The 18,547-nt window shown below is 57.9% G+C and overlaps 1 protein-coding gene across 1 annotated transcript in view; it reads right to left on the reverse strand.

Annotated features, from left to right (window-relative positions):
• JPH3 (junctophilin 3) overlaps window positions 1–18,547 on the reverse strand; it is an 89,843-nt gene that overhangs the window by 3,229 nt on the left and 68,067 nt on the right. The window contains exons 3-4 of the mRNA XM_063113073.1: window positions 6,514–6,638; window positions 1,814–2,712 (exon numbers count right to left, since the gene is read on the reverse strand). Coding sequence (XP_062969143.1) covers window positions 1,814–2,712; window positions 6,514–6,638 — 1,024 coding nt within the window. The remainder of the gene's footprint in view (window positions 1–1,813; window positions 2,713–6,513; window positions 6,639–18,547) is intronic.

Here is an 18,547-nt window from a genome sequence, read left to right on the forward strand (position 1 = left end):
CTCACAGACCCAGCAGGCAGCACAGCTCCCAAGGCATGGGGCCAGAGGAAGAGAAGGAGACGTGCTTGCCAGCAGGATGTGTGGATGAGCCTTGCACAAGCCCCACACCGGCTGACCCCAGGGTGACACTGGAGTCTCGTCCCCCTTGGCCTTGGTTGGCTTCCTCACAGGGTGGGGCCCAGACGTGATCTCGGGGCTTGACGAGGGTCCCAGATCATCAGCCCTCGGGCGAGGACAGAGCTAGAAACCACAGCTCCCTGGCCCTCCCCAGAACGACCCCACACTCTAGAAACTGGCTTGGAGCTCGTCCCCTGCTTCACATGGGCCCAAGGGAGCTCGGGTTTAAAGCACCCAAAGTGCCAACATGTTTAATCGGACTAAATATAGAGCCTGCTCCCGCATCTCCCACCCATGCCCATCACTCCCTGCTCCTGAAATGACCGCGTGCAGCCTATATCACAATGGGAGCACAGCTGGGGGGGCGGAGGGGGCTGCTTTCTGTGGGTATTTGCAGGGGGAGGGCATTTTAGGAACCAACCAGCCAGCAAGACACAGATGTTCACAGTGGTTTGAAGTTCAGGCAGGCACAAACAGGTCTTGGAGGCCAGTGGGCCACCCAAGGACACTGACCCCTGCTGCAGCCTCAGTGACAAACTTACATCCCAATATGCCAGGCTTGTGGGTGATGCCAGCTCACCACGAGCCATTCTCTGCTCTGAGTGCATCCCCCTCGTCCTCCACAGCCTGTGGGACAGTCGCCTTTATTTCCTGCTTTACAAATGAAGCCACAATGTCAGGGCACTGCCCAGCTCCGCAGGGGCCCACGTGCTGCTGTCTCACTGGCCCTTCACTCTCACTCGTCTGGTCAGGGGAACCGGGCACTGCTGGGCACAGGAGTGGAATCCACAGGGTGAGGGGGCCTGAGATGTCCTCAGCCCTGCACCCTCACTTTAGCCGGGGGGGCTGTTCTTCCTCCAAACTGCCTGCCATGGGGAGCAATGAATTTGGGGTGGGGGTGTCTGGGCGAGGTTAAGGGTGAGCCTCACACAGGGTCCTCTTGTGTGAGTGAGCCTCAGCACCCCTGGGATGTGATAAACCGGAGGTGAGGCCCAGGAATCTGCATTTCTAAAAATCTCCCAGGAAATGACTGCACTTTTAGAACCACGGCTGCCATAGAAAAGAAGGCCATGGTGTCTCCCTAGACAACTGCTGTGACTCTACTGCAGAGTCTCATCCAGGGAGCGGGACACACATCGTCTCAGGCAGTGGTTGGAGCCAGCACCTGGCCTGGTGTCTAGCACATAAAAGGTGTTCGAAACACAGAGGTGTTGCCTGGACAAAGAGGATCCTGACTCCCAGCCCAGGGCTTGCCTGGGCCCCAACCCCTGAGCCCTCTGTTTCTGTTCCCCTAGGCTCCTCTCCAGGACACGGACACTTGGAGGTGTGGGCTACTGACCCGGAGTGGCGAGTCCTCCTGAGCAGCTGGGGTTTGAACAAGTCAGGGGAAGGCTGGGAGAGGACAGAGCACCATGCTGCCTGGTTTCTTTTGGGGGGCTTCAAGACCCCCCAAGTGCTTTCTAAAAGGACTTGCCTGCGAGTAGCCGCTCAGGAACCTATCTAAAGGAAATATGACACATTCCCCATTGGCTTCGTGTGGGGCAGGGTCCAAGCTTGCCATGGGAATATGTCCTCCACTGAGAGCTGCCCCTCCTGCACCCCACCTGTGGAGAGGGGCAGGGGAGACACCGGAATCCCCGGGAGACACGACCCAGGGTTCTCGCCTCCAGGGACTGGCCCTACGGTGCCCACTCACCGCACTGGACTTGAGTTCATCCCCGTTCTCCTCGTCGGACTCTAGTGCAACAGGCAGGGACTTCTGGGGCGGGGAGAAGGTCAGGTCCCAGCGCAGCAGCCGGGGCTCGGCTCGATCCCCCAGCCGCAGGCTGTCCAGTTTCTGCACTGTGGGCTCTGTGCAGGAGGCTGGCCGGAAGTTCTCCTTATTCTGGGACTTTGACCTCAGTCTCTGCACCCCAAAGCCCCGGTCCTCGGGACGGTGGTCCTCCCCCAAGCCCCGGCAGGCACCCCCCTTGCCGTAGCGCCTCTTCTGGGGCTGCGGCTCAGGCGCGTAGGCGTCCATCCTCAGCAGGGGCTTCATCTCCAGCCTGTAGTTGCTCAGCCGCTCCTCGTCCGGCTCCAGCAGCCTGGTGCTCCCGCAGCTGTGGTTGCTGGGCCGGTGATGGGAAGTCCACGAGAACACGGTGGGGGACTCCGTCCGCCGCTCCCGGGGCCTGGGGTTCCCGGGCTGCTTGTGGCCCGAGCCCCGGGAGCGGAAGTCCTCTGCGGGCTGACCGCTGCGGAGGGCGCCGCTGCGGACGCCCCTGGAGCCCCCAGCCTTCTCCTCGCCCCAGCTGTTGCGGGCATAGTCCCCTCCCCGGCCCTCCAGGAGCATCTGGATGTCCCCGCCCCGCTCCTCATCCACTGAGACCTGCCGGGAGAAGTGGGCGACCTTGTTCCTGGAGGCGGGGACAGGGGGTGGGGTGGTCGTGGGGCTGGCGGGGAAGCTCTGCAGGGGGCTGTCGTCAGGGGTCAGGTCGGAAGGGGTGGTGCCTTTGCGGTACAGCTCTGGGCTCTCCTGCTGCAGGGGTGTCCCGGTGGAGAGCACCTCGATGTCGTCACAGGAAATCTGGTGTTTCGGCCGCTGGTACTCGAGCCCTTTGTGAGGGGGAGACAAGAAGCACACAGAGGACAGGGTGACCCGGACGCTCTGGAGCGAGACCGCACCAACACCCAGACAGGGTGCTCCCCACTCACCAAAGGGATACAGGCGAAGGAAGGTGGGGGCTGCTAACTGGTTCCCAGCGCCCCCCATTGGATGCCCCAGCCTCCACCCTAGACTGCAGGGGCCGAGGCTTGGAGAGCCGCGTGCATGCTGGCCTGCCCATGCCATGCAGTCTCAGGGCTCCTCCCCTGACCTGTCCCTCCCGAGGATGAGAGGAAGCATCTCATGCTAGCTGCTCCCCTGTGGGTCCTGCAGCCTGGGGAGACTAAGCAGTATCCAAGCAGCGTCACCAACTGCACCAGCTGCCCAGGAATACCTGGGTCAGGTGCTGGGACAGCCTGTTGAAAGAGAGCCTGGACTGCCTTCTCCTGGGCATCAGGGCCGGCATGACAGCTCAGGAATGGGCTCCCTCCCTGACTTGGGACAGCCGCCAGGGCTGGGCCCCCCTCCTGTGCAGGTGGTTGAGAAGCTCCTGGTCTCCAAAGATCTCAGAGGCAGGGAGCCCCGGCAAGTGGGGGCAACCTCAGGGCCCTGGGAGGGGCAGCTCTGCGGCCAGCAGGCAGTACCCTGCCTGGAGGTAGCTCAGTGCAATGGACGGGGAGGCGTGGCAGAGCAGGACCAGCCACTGAGACCTCTCTGGGACTCCATGAGGCCCCAGCAAAAGGGAACACCCCCCCCAAAATGACAGATTGTGTCTCCTGTCAACACGGGGAAACAGGAACCAGGCTAGATTTTATTCATTTTGTAAAAATAGGAGAATGTGGCATTTCTTATCCCTGCCTAACACCACAAAGTCCTAGTCTCAGCCCCAGGACAGCAGGGTCCCGCCACTGGCACCCTGTCCTGCAGAAAGTCCCAGGCCCTCAAGCCATCTTCTCCCTGGGTTACTGAGGCTGCCCCCTCTTGGAAACCACCAGGACACCAACAGCCGCAGCCACTCTGCAGCCTTGGATGCAACGTTCTCACAGCTCCCTCCCCAGCCTCTGGCTTCTGGGCAAAAGAAGGTCTGTCTGCCTGCCCCTAGCTGGCCCCTCTGTTTACAGAGAGACGTCCACCGTGCAGAGCCGTTTCTGCTCTCATCTCTGGTGGCTGTAAGATGCAGCATGGACCAGGACAGGGCTGCGGCCCTGACCCAGGGTGCAGTTGTATGGCTCCAGGTGAGTGATCAGCCCCCTGTGGATCTGCACCCATCTGCCACATGGGTATGGGGCTGGGCTACCTTGAGGCCTCACTCAGTGTGGCTTCTCGGTGGTCACACAGAGTGGGAACAGTCCAGAGGGGTACGCATGGAACTGCACTGAGACCTGCACGCCCAACCCCCAGTCCTGGGCCCCTCCCATTACACTGTCCTCCCGGGGTCCTATGTGGGAAGGGGGTCCTGGCCCCGTCAGAGAGCCCCATGACCTTGCCACTGCCCCCTTGGTTGGGACTAGACTTCCCAGGGGCCAGCATCTTCCAAGGGACCATCTGTGGTGGTCCCGGCCTTCCCATCTGCCTGCTGACAACACTGGGGTCAGGCCTGGCCAGACCCACAGACCCGCACCCTGGAGGGGGCCTGGCCTCCTACACAGCCCCAGCCCCTTGACCACCAGCAGCACCACGCCAGGAGTGCATGCGTTCTCAGCTGGAGTTAGCCCCAGAGCACACGACGCTCTTGCAAGCCTCACTGTGAAGATGCAAACAGAGCTTGGAGTGCATGTGGCTCAATTCCAGTGCCTTCCTCCTATCTCTGTCCTGGATGTGTGGTGGGGGGATATCAGCAGTAGTGACCCAGCCCTGGACACCGCAGGGCTGGGCTGAAACCAGGTTCTGTTTTGGTCCCACCACTAAATAGCCACGTTGCCTTAGGCAAAGTCTCAGCCGTCCCAAGCTCTCAGACCCAGAGCCCTCCTGGCAGCATCGGCGGAGAGGCTGGAGGTGGGCGGTCCTTCCCTGTCTGGGACACTTTGGTAACTTGCCTCTCGAAGCAGGTGCAGCATGGGCTTTGCGGTCAGGCCTTGTTTTAAATCTTGATCCTGCCACATTCTGCCAGCGACCTGGCACTATCCACTCCCCATTTTGGAGCCTCAGTTTTGTTATCTGTCAGAAGGGGACAACAGCTGCTGGCCATGAGGGCACTGCGTGATGGGCAATACCAGGCCCGTGTTGCACCTCCCCCACGCGGCCAAGCCGTCTCCGATGTGGGGGGACCAGGAAATGCCCATATGTCAGGAAGACAAATCCCAGAACAAACTTAACACCACCCCAGCGCTAGTGAAACGCGTGATCTAAATTCTCCCTCCAGGAGGAGAGCTGCAGAGGAAGGGCTCCTGAGACACGTCTTCCACGGGAGGCAGGAGTGAACCAGGATCCGGGCACAACGGGGGAGGCAGACGTGCTCCTGAGCCATCCCATGAGGCTACGGCTCCTTTCTGCCCCCTGTGGGCACTGGGTCTCCATCACAGCAGCCCCCACAGGGACAGGAACTCAAGGAGGAGGCTTCTGCAGGACGCCCAGCCTTTGGCCGGAAGATGGCCTTTGCCCTCCATGCCAGCGCTGCGAGGACTGCGCGGTGTCCTGGGGCTGCTGCAACAGCAGGAGTTTCTTCTCCCATGGTCTGCAGGTCTGAGGTCAGGTGTGGCCAGGCCGCATTCCTTCTGGGGTCTCTGAGGGGGAGTCTGCTCCAGGGCTCTCTCCGGCTGTGGGTGGCCTCCGGTGACCCTTGACTTGTGGCCACATTGCTGCAACCTCTGCCACTGTCTTCTCTTCTGTGTCTCTGTCCTCTCCTCTTCTGTCTCTTCTAAGAACACATGTCACTGAATTTAGGGCTCATTGTAATCCAGGACAACTTCCTCTGGAGATCCATACCTCCACTCCACCTGCACAGACCCTTTTTCCAAATAAGATCACATTCGGAGCTTTCAGAGGATGGGTCTCTTGGGGGCCACTGTTCACACACTACGGAGGCTTAGACATGATCGAGTCCCCTTCCGTTACAGATAAGGAAACTGAGGCTCTGGGAGGAGATAAAGCAGCCCCGAGCAGTGGAATCAATTAGTGGCATGTGGGGCTGGGAGACAGCCCGCGAGGACCTTGCTGTTGGCACCTCTCCTCCTTGCCCTCCACCACCACCATGTCAGGCTGTCAGGTCACAGCCTCCCAACTTCAGAAGGAAACACGTCACTGCCCACAACCCCTCCCCTAGAGGGAAGAACGAGGTTCCCAAATGTGGCAGGGGCTTCCAGCTCCTTCCAAACACACAGCAGGGCTGTGCCATCTGATGCGTCAGCCAGGGGTCATGCGTGGCTGTTCACACTTAACTGTAGGTAAGAGTGAACAAAGCTAAAGACTCGGTTCCATGGTCACACTTGCTGCAGCTCACACCAGCTTGTGGCTGCTGCATTGGACTGAGCAGATAGAATATTTCCGTCATCACAGAAAATTCTGGAATAACACTAGGGATGAGCAGGGAGAGGTGGCACACACTGAGCAGGTGGACATCCATCACGGTGGACAGCAGGGAGTGATACGGACACACAGGGACATGCAGCTATGGAAACAGGGAGTGTGTGACTTGAGAGGCATGTGCCTGGACATGCGCCATCTGGAGGGGAAGCAGGTGCGAGGCGAGGTGGCGGCTTCCGTGGTGGAATCTGGCCGAGCTCAGCCCAGCCCCAGGCAGCACGCAGGCTGCATCCAAGCCCAGACCTCCCAGCACCCGCCCGCGAAGCTGGCATGGGCCTGGCGGGACTCACCGTTTTCCCTGTGCTGGAAGGAAGGTGAGAACTCTTTGGCAGTGATCCTGGCGATCCGTGCTTCCTCCTGGGCCTTCTGTGCTGCCGTGAGGGCCGCCTCGGCCTTGGCCCGCGAGTGGGAGGTCCTGGGGGAGACAGGGAGGGTGGAGAGGGGTGACAGAAGCTAGGCGGGGCTGGGGGTATGGGGGTTGAGGCTCGTGCCAGCCCCTCGGCTGGGGGCCAGGCTGGGAGCCTGCCAGGTGCCCTGCATTTGCCATCCGAGCTCCGGGCCAACCAGCCAGCCCCAGTGCGTGGGACAGCTCAGGAATGGGTGTGTTCTTATCATCAGTAAACATCCTACCACACGGAGCACAAGAAGCCAAACCGGGAGATACCAGGCCCTGGGGTGGACATGATGATGGCCACCAAGCATGTCCGTGCTTCCTGATGCTGCCCCGGCACTTGCAGCAGTACCCCCTCCCACCCAATAACCCAGCAACCCTGACTTAGGGCCCCAGTGTCAGGGCGGGTGGGTGGGGGGTTCCCCGCACCCGCTGAGAAACAACACCAGCCCTGCATGTGGCATGGACTGCCCAGTGCGGCCGAGGGCAGCTGGCATGGTGCGCCTCTGGCTTCCACTCAAGCTGCATCAGTCCCAGGCTGAATCCCACTGAGCCTCGCCCTCCTTCTGTAAAGGAGGAGCTGGAAGGAATGCTGGAGGCAGAGCAGCGCCAGGACCCTGCGCCTCCTGTGTGAGCTTTTGCATCTCTTCCTACCTGGCGTGCTAGCTCGGGGGGGGGGGGGGCTGCAAGGGGCCATGGGCACCACTTCCCCAAGACTGGGGAAACTGAGGCATGATGACCAGTCTGCCAAGAGAGGGCAGACTCTTGCTGAGAGGTCTCCTGCTCAAGGTTCCTGGCTCAGTCCTTTCAGGCTGCTATAACGAAATGGGCTTATAAACAACTGAAACCTGTTTTTCACAGCTCTGGACACTGGAAGTCCTAGATCAAGGCACTGTCAGACTCGGTGCCTGGGGAGGAAGCACTTTCTGGCTCACAGACAGTGACTTCTCGCTGTGTCCTCATGTGGAAGGAGCGAGGGGTCTCCTTTATAAGGCACTAATCCCATTCTTGAGGGCTCCACCCTCACAACTTGATCACCTCCCAAAGGCCCCCACCTCCTAATACCATCACCTTGGGGTCAGGTTTCAACACGTGAATTTGGGGGGACACTGCCATCCTTCTAAGCAGCCTGATCTTCCCATCTCCACAACACCTATTCCTTGAGGTCCGTGGGCTAAACCGGGAAACCCCCGCACCGCTTATGAAAAACTAGGTTTTCTTTTTCAAAATTCTACTGTGCTAACTAGGAACAATTTTACTAGAAAATAATCCTATGACATTTACACACATGTAGTAATATAAATCACAGCCATGAACATGTGTGCAGGAAATGAAGACAGCTGGGAGATGCCCCTTCAACAGCTCCACGCTTTCCTCTGATGTTCGTTCCCAGACGTCCCTATATCTTGTCACATGAGGCAGCGCCTGGGTGCAGGCCACCCTGAAGGTTGAAGAAAAGCGTTATGCACAGAAGTTCAGCATAGAGAAAATCCTATCCTGCAGATAGTTTTGCTTCCCAGAAATTGGGAAAAGACGACCGTCCAGCGAGGTCCCCAGGCGGTTCCTGCAGCGGCGGGAACAGTGTGCTGGCTCAGGGCCTCTGCCTCCTGCTTCCCTGAGAAGCAAGGCCAGCCTCCAGAAGTCCCGGGGGCCACTTCTCCCACATCCTGCTCAGTCTGTCCTCTCCCGAGGCCTGGGTGAGCAGCCCTTGTAGGCCATGCGAGCAGCATGACACCCCAACACAGTGACCTGGGGTGCCCTGTCTTGTAGGGGCTCTGATCGTGGGGCCTTTGGGTGGGTCCTGCATTCCCCAAAACTGCTCAAAATCCTCTGCACAATCCCCCACCCTCCCAAGCAGAGGGTCCGTGGCCTTCATCAGGTTCTATAGGGGTCTGAGATGCTGAGAAACCTAAAGCTGCTGTCAGAAAGCAGCTGGCCCGAGGGAGACACGGAGGCTGTGCTGGAGCGCCCCTGGGGAAGACGGAGCACTGGGCCCAGCAGTGCCCAGGTGAGCCGGTCTGAAGAGGAGGGGGAGCCACGGTCCAGGCGCAGCCTCACCTCCCACCCCAGGACTCGCGGCGGGCCGGAGCTCAGCTCTGCCACAGTGATGTGGCTTCTCTCCAGAACAATCCACGGTTGTTGTTTTTTTTGTAATAATAGTTTTATTAAGATATAACTCACATACCACACATTCACCCACTTAAAGCACACAGTTCCGTGGCATTTAGTTTACTCACGGTTGGGCTACCATCACCAGTATCAATTCAGAACATCCTCTCTACCTGAAAAGAACCCTGTATGTAGTAGCCCTCATCCCTTGCCCCCCTGCCTCCATTTCCCTAACTCTTCCCCACCCCCACCCCAGCCCGAGGCACCCACCAGGCTGCTGCCCATCCCAATAAATTTGCCTGTTCTGGATATTTCATGCCTGGCTGATTTTTTTTTAAGGTTTTCTTTTTCCCTCTTTTTTTTTTTTTTTTCGTGACCGGCGCTCAGCCAGGGAGTGCACCAATCATTCTTATATAGGATCCGAACCCGCGGCGGGAGCGTCGCCGCTACCGAGTGCGCCACGGGCTCGGCCCTCTTTTTTTTTTTTATTTAGGTGCAATTCACATAACATAAAATGAACCAATTTTTAAAAAAAGAAAAAAGGAAAAATAAGTACAAAAAATAGAAAAATAAAGTGTGGCATTTATTGCATCAATAGTGTTGTGTTCCAGAACATTTCCATCACCCCAAAAGGAGACTGCATCCCCACTAGCTGTCACCCCAACTCTCACATACACCCTGGCCCCATGGGGTTTTGAGCAACAGTTCTTTGTGGACACAATACCTCTACCGTCACGGGATCTAACCGCACTCGGCCACCATGTGAAATGCCGCGGGGCCTCAGAGGCTGGGCGGGTCCGGGCCACATGGCTGCTCAGCCACGGGCCACAGCACCTCAGCTCCTGGATTCTGTTCTGTGAACCTCCTGCCACCCTGTGTATTGCCCACTGCCAGGACGATCCATCGGTGCACAAACCTCAAAGCTGCCCAGATAGAGCATCTCCAGAGACCTCTGTCTGGGCAGTGGCCCCAGGACAGCAGCATTCACCTGCAAAGCCCCTGAGTGCCCTCATCCACCAGGTCCGAGATGGGCTGCCCTGCGGGCTGCACAGTGCTCACGTTGCAGATGACCCAGTGCCCAAAAGAAGGTGCCACGAGAGCAGAGGCTTCAGGGATGGGCTGGGGGGTTCAGAAAGGCCCAGGATGGGGTACATGCCGGCAGAGCAGGGCCACGCCCTCTCACCCGTTAGTGACACTGGTCATGGGTGTTTCTGTACCAATTTTTCCTGCCTTCTAAGAAGGAGCAGAGGCAGCTGACAAATGAACCAACAGGATGATTCAGTGTCATGAGGGAATGAGGAAAATGGACAGAGAAGCTGGGGTGAGATCGACACCTGGCGCATGCACCAGAGGGCCAGGGACACAGAGCAGAAGCAGGCACTGAGCTCCCTGGGGGCCAAGGCAAGCAGGGAAACATCACACATGCGCACTTCAGAAAAAATCAGACCCATGGCGCAGGAGATGGCTGGCCAGCCCCAGCCCTGGACCTGGAGGAAGTTCCACTGGTGGCCTCTCAGTTTTCCTTGGGAGATGTTTGTGAGGACCTTGATGCAGGCCACTGGGGCAATGCAAATGACATTCAGTGCAAACAACGAGATCGGACCCAGTGTGGTTCCACGGAGGTTCTTTCTCACTGTTGAGTTTGGACAGCTTGGGGTGGGCAGAGTCCGAGCTCATCTTCCCTGAGAATAACCTGGGAAGAACAATCTCTGCTGCCGGGTCAAGGCAAGTCTCGACGTACCTAACAGTCACCACTGTTGACGATGACAACTGCAGGCCAACCAGGGCTCCACACAGAAGAGGGGAACTGACCACCCCATGGAGATGCATGGCCCAATGGAGGGGCAGGAGGAGGGGCTGCCAGGCTGCAGGGGACTAGGGAGCTAGGGATGGTTGTTGAGGAGCAGTGGGTAGAGCTCTCTAAGAGGGGCGCCCAAGTCCACAGCCAAGGGTATTACCCTGGATTGGACAAGGCTGCCCACAGGAGGAAGTTATAAGGAAACAACGGTAGGGGAGATTTTGTATTTTCTAAATTAGTGACTTTGCAGATTCCTTGTTTAGAGAAATAGTAGGAATGTTTGTTACATGAGTGTCAGCCTAGCAAAGCACAGCTCACATTTTCTCTGCTCACAAACATCTCTGTAAAGCACTCCTGCACACGCATGTCCTGACAGTATATGTATAAACACACGTGTGCCATCCCCTTGGGGTCCCCTCTGTCCCTGCGGGACACGTGGCCTGGCTACTATAACCTCTCTTGGGAGGGATTCAGTCCATCTGCCATCAAGGTGGATGCTTTTAGGGCACATGCTTCCATTTTTGTCCTGATCCCATGGGGAGTGAAAACAAAAGCCCCCTCCCCACCTGGCTGCCTTCGCTATGGCCCGAATGGAACAGGCCGGGGGGGGGGGCAGATCGCGAGTGGCCGTGCTCCCCTCTGGACAGCACGTACTGGGTCAACATTCACATGGGCACCTCAATGGCTGACCTTGAGCCTGGATACCCTGCTGCAATCCTCCCAGTTCTAGGGGTGGGGCTGTGGCTGGGCTGTCCCACTCCTCAAGACCCTGTGGACAGAACCCCCACCCTGGTAACACCTTCTGGAACTGTCATCACAGCGTGGATCCAACTCTCCTGCAATGGGCAATTTTTCGTGAACATCCCCCCCACTACTGTAAGCTCCTGGAGTGGATGGGGTTTTGCCCCTCCCAGGCCTCCTCAGACCCTAACCACAGTGGGTCCCCCCATGCAGCACAAGGGAACCAACAGGAAACCCCACTGAAGGGGCCACTAACTGGTTCCCAGGTCTTTGCTTAGTAAAAAAGGCACCAACATTAATTCACCAACATCATACGTGTATTTACATAGATACATTCACACATACATAAAAAGAATATGCTGTGCCAACCCCAGAATAAAATAAATCGAGAGAAATGCATCTAATATAGAGGAAAACTCCGCAACACGTCATAAAAGTTAATTTGAAGTGAGACTTCCAGGACCTGGCCAGGAGCTCAGTTCTTGACAGGTAACAGCTCTAGCCGCCACGCCGGAATCCCGCCTGCAGAGGGTCTGGCTGTGGTGACACAGGTGGGGACTATACCTGTGCTCACATGCAATTACACGTGGTGGTCATTCTTGCCCGGCTGGCCCCACACGCGTGGTTGCCACGACCAGCTCAGCAACCCAGACAGGAGGAGGCAGAAAGAAGCCCAGATTCCTGGGCTCACTCCCGTGTGAGGAGGGGAGTGGATGGCAACAGCAGGTGCCAAGCATCCCCCACCCAGCTGTCTGCTGTGGACATGCAGCCGTGGGGGCTGGGGAAGGACACAGCCACACCACACCCGGCGTAGGGTGGGTGAGCATGGGGCAGTTCCACCTGCACTGGATAGAATGTGTCCCCCCAGAATGAACATCCATCTGGAACTTGAGATGTGACCTTATTTGGAAATCAGGTCTTTTGATGGGGTCCTACATCCCCCCCCAAAGAGTGTCTGATTCCACAGGTCTGGGGTGGGCCCCAGAATCTGCCTTTCTAACACTCCTGGGGGAGGACTGGGGTCCGGGGACCTCACTTTGAGAACCGCAGCACTAGAGTGGAAACTCCAGGACTCCAGCCTCTGACCACACCTGCTCCCGCTTCTGCCCCCTCTCCTGCTGAACGACTGTTCTGCTTGCAGCCAACCTCATGTCCTGGATGTCACCCATGCTGTCCCCTCTGCACTGATCCGTGCCCTTGTGAACTGAGTCAACTGCATGCCCTGCACACAATTTCCCTACTGACCCCTGACCTGAGGGCCCTCCCTCTGCCCTGCCTGCGCCGCCCTGGGCCCCCACCCCAGCCTCCCTGCCTGGGAGAAGGGGGAACACGTGACCCATCACAGGCAGCCCTGCTGGGGCTCCCCAGCCCACAGACCCTCCCAGCCCAGCTTGGAACTTGATGTTACCAAGCTGACCACTCCTGTCTCTCTACTTGAAGACGTGGGTCTGAGACCCTCCATCCCAGGTCCTCACAGAATGCAGTGCTGGGCACTGAGCTGCTCCCCTCGCTGGAAACCAAAGGGCCAAAATGAGCCGAGGGGTTCTACTGGGAGATCCCCCCTTCCTGTCCATTCATGTCTCCATTCCACGTTTGCTGAGCACCTGTTGTGTGCTGGCTGGGGACCGTGGGATGCTGGGAACTGACCTGGACATTTTTTTCCTTAAATTTATTTATTTATTAACATTACTGTTGTTTTTACATTCTATGATGCTGTTGTGGAGCAGCTGGGGGGAGGGGGAGAGATGAAGGGAGAAGGAAATAGGGTGGGAGAAGGAAGAAGGAGGAGGGGTGGGATTGAGGCTGTGGCACCCCCTCATTCCTGCATGGGAGACTGGGGGGCTTCCAGCAGTGGATTGGTCATTGCTGGGCTGGGTGCAGATGTCAGGGGGATGTGGCTGAAGCCCTTGCCTCCCCTCTCCCCACTGCCCTGGCTCAGGAGAGCCCAGGGTGCTTCCTGTGGCAGCTCATTGGTCGTCACTGGCTGCTTGCAGGTGTCGGGGACCATGGCTGAGGCCCCCAGCCCAACCCCCTCTCTGGCTTGGTAGCCCAGGGGACTTATGGTCCTTCTAGGTGTTATAAGTGTTCTTTGGTGATGTGAGAGCTTTGCTAGTTAATATCAAACTTTGTCTCTTGACCTGGACATTCTTGAGGGGGAAGGCTTGTGCTGGCTGGACACAGGTCTCCAGGAGGGGCCCCATCCTGGAGGGCCGTCCCTGGATTGAGGAAGCCAGAGGAACAGGCAGCCTCAGAGCAGTGAGAGGGGCTTTACTGTGGGGGAGCACAGAGGAGGAGCCGCCACCCCGACTATGAAGTCACGGAGGGCTTCCTGAAAGAGAAAGCATCCAAACTGAGCTGAGACGGGGAGCAAAGAGGCCAACAGGAGGCTCCCACCGAGGCCTGGAATCTCTGCTCACCCTCCCAGTGGGAGGACGCCCTTGCCTGGGGCCAGGGGCTAGGGGCTGTCATGTCTAATGTGGCACCTAGCACTGGCTATGTTCCACACCCACAACAACCTGGAAGTAGGTGCAGTAGTATCCCTCCTCTTTGACAAATGAGAAAACCGAGGCAGAGACGCAGCCCTGGCCACCCAGGTGGTCCCCAGCCCCATACAGGTCTCAGAGCTGAGGGGCAGAAGTTCTGGCCCTGCCGGTTTCCGAGCTTTGGGTGTCTCGGGGTCAGCTCAGTGCAGGCTGGACCCTCCCATCTAGAGGCCCACCAGCCAACCGAGCTGCTGGGTTAGGATTTCTTCTGCCAACCTTTTATCACCAGACAGCAGGACAGCTGGCACGGGCCCTCAGGAGACAGAACGTCCACATCCGGGTGACAGACAGCCTGATGTCTCCACAGGCCCTTTCAGACTGAGATGCGGCCAGGTGGATCCTGGGCCTGAGCCCCCACCCTCAGTCGCAGGGACCCCAGGGCAGCTCAGAGAACCTGCGTCCCTGACGGATCCTCTGCCACCTTGGCAGTCACAGGCAGTCACAGGCAAGACTTCTCCCGAGGTCCTGGTGGGAGCAAAGCAGGTCCTTCCCATCCATTGGCAGCTGGCCCATGAGGCTTGGCCTGTCTGGGACATGAGGGTCCTAGTCTCCTGAGGTTGCCGTGACAAAGCCCCACAAACTGGGCGGCCTGACAACAAATCTGTCCTGCACAGTTCTGGAAGCCAAAAATTCAAAACTGGCACATCAGCAGGGCTGCACTCCCCTGAAGGCTCCAGGGGAGGGTCCTTCCTGCCTCCTCCAGCTCCTGGTGGCTCTGGACATCCTTGGCTTGTGGCCGCATCACTCCAGTCTCTGCCCCGTCTTCACGTGGCTTCTCCTCTGTCTCTTCTCCCCTTCTCTTCCCTTCTCAGGACACCTGTCACTGGATTCAGGGCCTGCCCGGATGACCTCGTCTTGAGATCCTGAACTTAATTTCACCCGCGAGACCCTTTTCCCAAATAACATCACATTCACAGGTCCTAGGTGGACGTGGCTTTTGGGGGCCACCATTCAGCTGAGTCCAGGGTGGACACCAGGCTTGCTGCTGCTGGGCTGGGGAAGCTGGGGCAGTGAGGGGAGGGGAAGCAGGGCTGGGGAGGACCTCAGCTGGCCGTGCTTCTGACTGTCCTGTCTCCAGTGGCCCTTGTTTCTTACTCTCCCATTTCCTGGGGCGCCTCCTATGCTAGGGGTGCCCACTCTGTTTTAGTCCATTTTGTGTTGCTATAACAGAAATACCTGAGACTGGGTAATTTATAAGGAAAAGAGGTTTATTTGGCTTATGATTCTGGGACAGCTGCATCTGGCATGGACCTCAGGCTGCTTCTACTTGTGGTGGAAAGTGGCAGGCAGCTGGCAGGTACAAGCAGATCACATGGCGAGAGGAAGCAAGAGAGAGAGAGAGGAGGTGCCAGGGTCTTTTAAACAACAAGCTCTTGCAGGAAGTAATAGGGCGAGAACTCACTCACTACCCCTCCTCCCCCAGAGAGAGCATTAATCCACTCATGAGGGATCCACCCCCATGACTCAATCAGTTTCCAACACTACCACATTGGAGATCAAATTTCCACATGAGTTTTGGAGGGGACAACACATCCAAACTCCATCACACTCCAACCACAGCTTGAATGCCCACTGCAGGAGCTCCAAAACCATTGCACCGTGTGGCTCCATCCTTCCAGCACCATGATGTGGAAGCAGAATTAACATTGTCATCCCCATTTTCCAGGTGAGGAAACAAGCTCAGAGAGGTTCATTTGGCCCCAGTCTCAGGGACAGTGCAGGCCACAGCCTCCACAAGCAACATCTCTCTCGGGCCGCGGCCTCCCCTGCTACCTGCCGTCTGGTCTGCTCAGCAGAAGCAGCCGGCAAAGTCGGTCCTCCCAATGAGATGTCCACTGTTCACGTTCCTGATGTGTCTGGCTGGGCCCCTAGAGCTCCACCCATGCCATACTACTTAGTCCTTCCAACAGCCGTATACAGAAAGCACCATCATCCTCGTCATACAGAGGAAAAGACTGAGGGTCGACCAGGCTGAGCAACTTGCCCGAGGCCATCTGGTGTGTTGGGGGCTGTGTGCCCCTAGGATGACGCTTGCCCCACAGGATCTCACCAGCTCCTCTCCCAGCAACAAACCAGCAACAAGGGCAGATCCCTCACACCCACTTGGAGGCATCGAGCCTGGTAAGGGGTGGGGAGGTGGATCCCTGCGGGGTTTGGCCGACAGGTGCTAGCCAGTGTCGGCAGGAAGCACGGGGTCGATCCCAAGGCTGCTGGACCCAGGGCTGTGAAGTGGGACAACAGGGAGTTGATCAATATGGACTCGCTCTCCCCGAGCAAGATATGAGATCTGTCACCCTGGTGAGAACTTCACAAGGCAGTCAGTGCTAACTGACAGCCAGGATGGCTCTTGGAAGCTCAGAGAAGGGACGGCCACGGCAAGTGTCATGACCCTGCGCAGACACTGCAGAAGGGTGTCGAAGACCTCGGGGGTGGGCAGCTGGAGCGGAGGTGCCACAGAGGCTGGAGAGCCCACCAGCCGACACAACATGGAACAGGTGACAGGGAGGCCCAGGTGACAGCAGTAGACCAAGGCAGCTTAGCAAAGCCGTCCTCCCCAGGCCAGGGCTGGCGGGAGGAGACAGTGCTCCAAACTGGTCTCCCTGATGGCAACAGGGATGGAAGGAGCCTATAGGAGAGGCCAGGTGGTGGCACTTAACGGTAAGAAGCCAGGTGGGGCCAATTATCAGGTGGCAGTGATGGTTATTAGCACAGGGTGCCCTTGGAGACACGGGCGGGGCAGCCAACAGGACGCTGCTTAACCCACGAGGTCCAAGGAAGTCCAAGAGCAGCCCCCGTCCGTATCAAATGGCCACCGATAAAGATGTCCACTTAATCCCCACAGCAGCCTCTAAGAAAATAAAGATATAGAGTAAAAGGGACGACAATGTGCATGTGAGGAGTGTCACTGTGGCCGCAGGCAGCACGGTCCCTCAGTTGACAGCTCACGGTCAGCAACAGGTGGACTCCTTGTCCTGCCCCTCCCACTACTGCACTGACTAGTCTTAGAAAAAGTAGAGAAGAAAACACCAAGCATCAGTGACCAAACGGGAGCCGAGGGGCTACACCAAGGTCAGACAAAGCAGACCAAGACAAAAATTGTTACCAGAGACAAAGAAGGATGTTTTGTAATGCAGGGTCAATCTGTCACACGTGGCGTGGTGTGCACCAGATCCCCGCAGAGGGCACGCTGAAATGCAGGTGGCCGGGCCCCGCCTCAGGGTTTTTTGATTTGGAAAGACTGGGGTAGCACCTGAGAATCTGCATTTCTAATAGGTTCCCACGAGATGCTTTGTCTTGAAGCTGGAAAAGGAAAAAACTAGATTCTCCCCCGAAGCCTCCAGAAGAAACCAGCCCTGCCAGCACCTTAACTTTGGCGTGGTGAGACCCTGTCTAACTTCTGACCCCTAGAACCGAGAGAGAACCAATGCGTGCTGTTCTAAGCTGCCAAACTGGTGGTGATTTGTTATGATGGAAAGTATGAAATCCGACCCCAGATGGAACCCAGCAGCCCATCCTGCACCCCCAGGGGGCTCCATTTAAGCAACAGAGAGCCTTGCAGTGGCAGTGGGTGGCCGGCCCCAGTCTTCCTGCCATCTCGGCTCAGCCGCCCCTGCACAGGGCCAGGCTCACTCCTGCGGCTCAGGTCACATTCCAGGAGGCCGGGTGAGGCCTCTCGGGGTGACGGGGGCTCCTGCCCTGACCCCACTGGGCCAAGGTCAGAGGCGGCCCCACTGCTCCGTGGTAAAGGCTGGGGGAGGGGTCAGCTGTGAGGTGGCAGATGAAGTTTCTGGAAGCACAATCTCCCCTTCGCTTGCAGCCCTCCTGCGCTTGCCCCCATACATACAGGGAACAGGCCATGTGGTGGGCAAGGGGCCTACAGTGCCCACCGTGCACCCGGCCACTGCAGCCACACAAGCAGTGTGTGCCTAGCCTCAATGGCCCGGCCCTGCCCTGTCCCTCCCGGAGTGCTTCCACTTCCCTCCCCTGCCCGTGGCCAACCTTGCTAATCAACTGCTGCTGTCACCAACACACACGCAGCCTCAGAGTCCCTCTTGCACAGGCGGCAGCCAGCTGACCCCAGCAGTGCTGCCGCCCCAGCTCTCAGGCGGCTGGGTCTGGGGTCCAGTGCCCATGGGCCCGGCGGGACACCCCCTTCAACAGACTCTGGCCATGAGGCCACCTCCTGCCACCCGTGTCTCAGGGAGGGAGGGCCAGCCCCGGGTTAAAGCCCCAGCTGCACGGGACCTGAGGAACTATGGGGGAGGAGACACCTTCAGGGCAGAACAGAGAACTGTGGATGCCTGGAAGAAAAGCTGAGAGAGCCAGAGCTCAGGGAAAAACAGAGGCAGGCTTCACACGAGCGCAAACCCTTCCTGTGCACAGCTGCTGCCATGATGCCATGAACCCTTCGTTCGTGCATTAAATCCTCGCTGAGGAGCCGCCTTCCAGCCAAGACTGACGTGTCTCGATAAATAATCAATATATGGAAACGAGATGAAGCCTGTGATGTAAACGCACAGGAACACACCCTTTGCTTTACAGAAAGTCCTGTCCCACTCGGCCTCCCACTGATGAGGCTAAAAATCGAACCAGGTGACTGTTGTCTTTGGTGGGGGCAGTAACAGCAGCCAGCCCTACTGCTCTCTTGGCGGTGCACTCGGGTGTCACACACTGCCTTCTTTCATGTCCTGACCAAGCATTGCAGGAAACCTCCCCCAGGGACCCCGCCCCGGGGCTCTGGC

Source organism: Cynocephalus volans, chromosome 10, assembly GCF_027409185.1.
Source record: "Cynocephalus volans isolate mCynVol1 chromosome 10, mCynVol1.pri, whole genome shotgun sequence".
Taxonomy (NCBI): domain Eukaryota; kingdom Metazoa; phylum Chordata; class Mammalia; order Dermoptera; family Cynocephalidae; genus Cynocephalus; species Cynocephalus volans.